The 6,000-nt window shown below is 43.7% G+C and overlaps 2 protein-coding genes across 19 annotated transcripts in view; one reads left to right on the forward strand and one right to left on the reverse strand.

Moving 5' to 3' along the window:
• The window catches only part of LOC308147501 (NACHT, LRR and PYD domains-containing protein 3-like), an 835,749-nt gene that overhangs the window by 283,689 nt on the left and 546,060 nt on the right, over nt 1-6,000 (reverse strand). The gene's annotated exons all lie outside the window — the stretch shown is intronic.
• Nucleotides 3,544-6,000, forward strand: part of LOC308147500 (uncharacterized protein) — a 1,504,609-nt gene continuing 1,502,152 nt past the window's right edge. Inside the window, 3 exon segments of the mRNA XM_080519675.1 lie at nt 3,544-3,664; nt 3,929-3,998; nt 5,176-5,295. Coding sequence (XP_080375801.1) covers nt 3,955-3,998; nt 5,176-5,295 — 164 coding nt within the window. The 5' untranslated portion in view covers nt 3,544-3,664; nt 3,929-3,954.

The raw sequence follows: 6,000 nt of genomic DNA on the forward strand, positions 1-6,000 counted from the left end.
CCTTCAGTTGTGGATGAAGTTCATCTGCAGATACTTCTGGACCAAAACCCTTGAGTTATGACCTCCTGCTGTGATTGAAACTCCAGTATTTAAAACTTGTAGCTCACAGGTGTGTTTAGTTACATAATCAGAGAGCAGCAGAGTCCATCAATGTCTCATTACCTCCTGTGGATTCAATTCAGATGAGAGAGGCTCCTCATGGAGATCAAAGGAGATCAGCATCTGTTGCAACAGATCAGTGTTGTAACTTCCTGGTCTACCAAGTTACATCTTCACTTTGAATTAATAAGAGATTTTTGTCAACATCAATGTCAAAATCAAAGTAAAGTAAAGTGAACATCAAAATGAAAACAATGTTTTTTTCAAAAGATGAATATCAAAGTGAAAAAAGGATTCTTGTCAAATCAAAGTTTAAAGCATTTATTTTGTTGAATTCAAGTTAGATTTCTTTCAGTGTATTTCTTTATTGGACAGTTTTTTATCAGTGTTGTCTTCACTTGATACAGACTCTCAGTTCTGTAGACGAACCAGTAAATGATTGCTGATATTGTTAATCAATAATCCACTTGTGGTTTTATTGTCTAACAGGTTTGTGAATAAGTGATCTATTAATGTGGCTCTATGAGACGTGATTGTACTGGTCTGGTGATTTTAGAGGAAAGCTTCAAACTGTACATCGTATCTATAAACTCTATTGTTAGTTTGTGATTATTTGGCTTCAGCAGATCAAAGTTAAAATAAAAAGTTTCTCACAAAACCTTCTGATTGAAGCTGTAAATGTTTCTTTAACCCAATCCCTGAAGATTTCTGTTACAACCTGATGTCCTATAGATGCAGTTTACAATTACATTATCTTTATGTTCTATACAGAGCTCTACTGTTCTACATTGAAATACATCTTTCATTACTGTGGTCATATTTTCCTCCTTTATACTTCAGGTTTATGTCCACATATAAAGCTCCTCCTCCTCCTCCAGTCTTCCTCTCTCTGTTCAAGTAGTTGAACTCGCATCCATCAGGTCAAATCAGCTTCCTCCTCAGTGCAGATCCACGTTTCAGAGATGGTCAAAACACTGAAGGTTGATTGAAATGTCCTGGATTGTGTTTGATTGGACTAAAGTTTGAACACAAGCTCCTGCTGTTGAAATGTATAATAGAAAGTTCATTGTCTGTTTGAAGTATCCTGTTGAATGGATGTTCAGAGTCAGAGCAGCAGTTGTCAGTGATGTCGTAGTAGAAGTTATTGTCCGGGTCGACATCATCCTCCAGGTCCTGATGTTTGTCTTCAGTGGAATGAAATGATTTCACGTCCAGACGATTGTAGTTCACAGTCATTGTAGCTGGTGATGAGTTCCTCCTGACATTGAGTGTCATCATAATGTGGTGAGTCCATGTAGTTTGACCTTTTGTCCAGTCCTCAGCTAAATCTCTCCAGCTCCTCCATGTCTGGGATCAGCAGGACCTTCTCCTCCTCCGGTGTCCCGTTCATCTTGATGAAGATCTGAGGTCCACGTTGCCTGGATCCTCCCCTGTTTCTTCAGGACCCGGGCTTTCCTGATGTCCGCCTTCCTTTTGGTCAAATGTTCATTGATGTAGACGTCCCATCCTCTCAGTTTCCTCCCTTGTTTCAGGAGCTCAGTTTGATGTTTTGTGTTGCCAAGCGTCATGATGATGTCTGGTTTGTGGTTGTTGCTCCTCCTGGGCAGCAGGTGACGGACCTCCAGGGTGTTCTGGTCCACCTCTATTCCCCTGGACCACCCGTCGCTCCACGGAGTCAGACAGATTATCCTCTGTGGTCCAGACAGCAGGAACCTCCTCTGACAGGAAGTCCAGGGACTTTTCAGTGTCGTCCAGATCTTCAGTGGATTGTTTTGTTGGCTTCATGTTGACACACACTCTGGTACTGTGTTTCATTCACTGTGGGCTCCTGATGAGAGGAGTGTGTGACTGGTTAAACAAACAACAAACAAACACATTGACTTCAGAAGATTTAATACGCCTCTGCTTCCTCTTACTCCTTTTCATACATCTTAAGTTTTCTTTGTATTAATGGTTTGGTTTGATGGATTTATTCAAAATGTTTTCTTCTTTCTTGGCCAAGAGAAAACGACCTCAAACTGAGCTGGAAACCATCAGTAGAACAGGAAGTGGTTCAAACAGGGTCAGACTGGCAGAAGATGTCCAGATGAGCTGAAGATGGTTCCGAGTGGTGTCCTTGTGTGGACGTCCTCTGCTCCTCTGAGGACTGATGGAATTATGTAACAATGTTCTCATTGAAGACATAAAAACAGAAACATCCTAATTCAATAAAGCCTCCTGGATTTGTCCTGCAGCGTCCACAGAGTGGACAATGACAGAGAGCTGGACACGTCAAGACATATGTGTGGGTTCGTCCAGCTGCCACACAAGAGGAAGCAGCTGGAATTGACCTTTGATCTCATGAGAAACAGCAACTGCAGCAGCAGAAATCAAGTCTTTTGGACTGAATGGGACGAAGCAGAAAACCCAGCTGATGACTGGAGCAGTGTGGCGGGACAGAGTCATATTCAGCTCCTGTTTCTGTAAATCCCTGTAATTCCCCTTGTTGGAGGACTGACTGCTCTCATCACGGCCCTGAATGAAGCTGCTGACAACCCAATCAGGAGGTCACATCAATCATTGACTGATTTCTGGAGGCGGCTCTCAAGATCAACTTGTCTCAGTTCAGATGGACGGTGATGTCATGAGGGCGTGTCCCAGCTGAACAACATGGACTTTGACACTGTGAGTTATGAGGGTGTGACGGCGTCCTCACATCAAACAGTGACAGAAGGACTGACAAGGGACGAAGAGCAACTTCTTCTCTCCAAGTGTCTGTGAGAAGAGGTGAAGAGTTCAGCAGGTGAGAATCTCTGTCAACTCACAACAAAACTTTCATCAGCTGTCTTTGACTGATTTCACTGTGGCTGCTCGCCGTGTGTCTGTGTGTCTGTCCTGCAGATGCTATGGGACGTCTTGTTCTAGTGTGTCTGTCCAGCAGACGCTATGGGACGTCTTGTTCTAGTGTGTCTGTCCAGCAGACGCTATGGGACGTCTTGTTCTAGTGTGTCTGTCCAGCAGACGCTATGGGACGTCTTGTTCTAGTGTGTCTGTCCAGCAGACGCTATGGGACGTCTTGTTCTAGTGTCTGTGTGTCTGTCCAGCAGACGCTATTGGACGTCTTGTTCTAGTGTGTCTGTCCAGCAGACGCTATGGGACGTCTTGTTCTAGTGTGTCCATAGAACTGATGTTGTGTCAGAATTTCTTTGTAACTGAGATCAGGGACGATGTTGAGTCTGATCATTTTCCTTTGTTCTGTTTTCCTTGATGATGTTCCTTTATAGTCCAACTGCTTTGATCTGCATCTTTCTCTTCTGTCCAGGTTTACATGTGTTCAATATTGTATAGAAATATCTTTAGACAACTGTTTAAATGTTTTCTTTACAGTGTTCATGTTTCCTGCTGAACGACTCTCCTGATTTCTCCATCAATCATTTACACTTGTGGGTGAGTCAGAGGAGGAAGCGTCACTTTGTGCTTGTCAGACATGAGAGACGGACTGAGAGGGACGAAGAGCAGCTTCTTCTCTCCACAACTTTCCTCACACATGGAAAAGTGTCTGTAAGAAGAAGTGAAGAGAGTTCAGGTGAGACTCTGGCAGCTCTTTAGAAGCTTCCACAACGGAGAGAAAGACTTTCTCACTTCTCTTTTCCTCTTTCATTCACACCATCACAAACCACTGACAGCTGCTTTCTTCTTCTTCACCTGTGTGTGTGTGTGTGTGTGTGTGTGTGTGTGTGTGTGTGTGTGTGTGTGTGTGTGTGTGTGTGTGTGTGTGTGTGTGTGTGTGTGTGTGTGTGTGTGTGTGTGTGTGTGTGTGTGTGTGTGTGTGTGTGTGTGTGTGGACCAGGTTGGTGTGTTTCTCTCTGACTCAACATGAGTGACGTGGATGAAGAAGACACACCAGAGTGTGTGGACAGGTAAGAGACGTCACACACTCCTGCAGCCACTCAAAGAGCAAACAGAAGAATCCACACTCAATGTAAACTCCATAGAAATATGAACAGTGTTCAAAGTGGCTCTGCTGTATTGACTCGTCTCAAGGCTCAGTGGTTTCAATGATCCAAAGTGAGCTGAAGTGATTCCAACAGGCAGCAGAAAAACAGCTGCAGTAAAGAAGACGAGGTGCAGAGACATTCCACCGTCACCATGATCAGTCCCAATGTGATCATGAAAGACACAAGGACAAGCAGTGGACAGAACCAACACTAGAACATCATGTGTTGTCTTTCAGGGCAGAGTTTAGAACTCCTCTTCACCTGATCCCAGGTCAGAGCAGTGTCACCTTCCCAACAGGGCTTTAAAGGAACTGGAAGTCTCCAGATGACCCTGAAGTCCAAACCTCCCACATCACTAACTTACACTTTGCTCCACAAATATTAGTCCAGAGACACACTTCTTCTCATTTTGTCCTGAATATGAGCACAATAAATAGAAATTCAACTCTCCAGATGGAGGTGAAGTTCAGGCTTCAGCTTTCATTCAGTGGCTTCAAGTCAAACATCACATAACAATGTGAGCAACTAAAGTCTTTTTAAACACAATCCCTTCATGTCAGGGGCTCAAAAGTCACTGAACCAATGAAATAAGAGAAAATCCAACATTCATCTCTCACACTTGTTGAAAAGCCTTTGCAGGCAATGACGGTGTGAAAGTGTGAAGTCATGACGTCACCAGGCGCTCGCTGGGTTTCCTCTATTTCAATGCTCTTCAGGCTTCACTGCAGCTCCTTTCACTGGATGTTGCTTTGTGGGCCTTTCTAACCCACGTTTCATGTGGAACAGGTGAAATTCAGGCTCTGTTGGATTGAGATCTGGTGACTGACTGGGCCTTTCAGGAACATTCCTCTTCTTTATTCTAGATGAAACTCCTGGCTTGATGTGGCTGCTTGTCCTCCTCACATTAGAAGAGAGTAAGGGGACGGTGTTTTGTGACGGATGGGGGCAGTGTGAGGTGACGGGTTGGGAAGAAATTAGAAAGTGACGGATCATCGCTGGTTGAAATGTTTGACATGTGAACTGTTGACGTGTTTGAAGTAATAAAGAGAATCCACTTGACTCCTCTTCACTGTGTGTGTGTGTGTGTGTGTGTGTGTAGAGGTCAGAAGCTCAGACACACAGCAGGGTCTTCAGTATCCAGCAGGTTGTCTATGAAGAGTGACTGGTCCAAAGAAGAACCACTATACTTCAGAGGTGAACCTGGACCTTCAGACACAAAGTAAGAAACTCTTTGTTTCCTTTCATTTATTACAGAAAGTTTCCTCCTCTGAGTCTAAATGTGAAGTTTTGTTCCTGTTAACCCTCTGGGGCCGATTGACGCTCTGCAGCGTCAAAATCACATGACCGTTTGAAAAGGCAGTAGTGTCACAGCACAGCGTCATCTGGTCCAGTGTTTCAATCCGTGTCGAAAGTGCAGATATAAAACTACAAGCTCGTTTTTAAATGATGTTGATCGCCCAAATAAAAGCGGAGATATGAGGAAAACTGTGTCCGTGTTTTTCCGCGACATTTTAGTGCGTCAGGTGCAGAAGACCGGTCAGGAGTGAAAGTGAAAGTAACTGAGCAGCAAAAAAAAAAACAACACTTGTAATGTGCCAGTATACCTTTCACTCATTGGTTGAGAAGAAGAGCCCATGTCCAATCAAAAGTTTCCATAGTGGGAGGTGTCATTTTGTTTAGTTCACCCGTGAAAAAGTAAACAGAGAGACGGAGACAGTGAGAGTGAGGTGAGATTTATATCAGAGAAAAAGTGATTATTATCATGATTTGACCATCTAGTTAGTGTGTAGTGAGTGTGTAGTGAGTGTGTAGTTAGTGTGTAGTGAGTGTGTAGTGAGTGTGTAGTGAGTGTGTAGTTAGTGTGTAGTTAGTGTGTAGTTAGTGTGTAGTGAGTGTGTAGTGAGTGTGTAGTGAGTGTGTAGTG

Source organism: Blennius ocellaris (assembly GCF_963422515.1).
Source record: "Blennius ocellaris genome assembly, chromosome: 24".
In the NCBI taxonomy this organism is placed as follows: Eukaryota; Metazoa; Chordata; class Actinopteri; order Blenniiformes; family Blenniidae; genus Blennius; species Blennius ocellaris.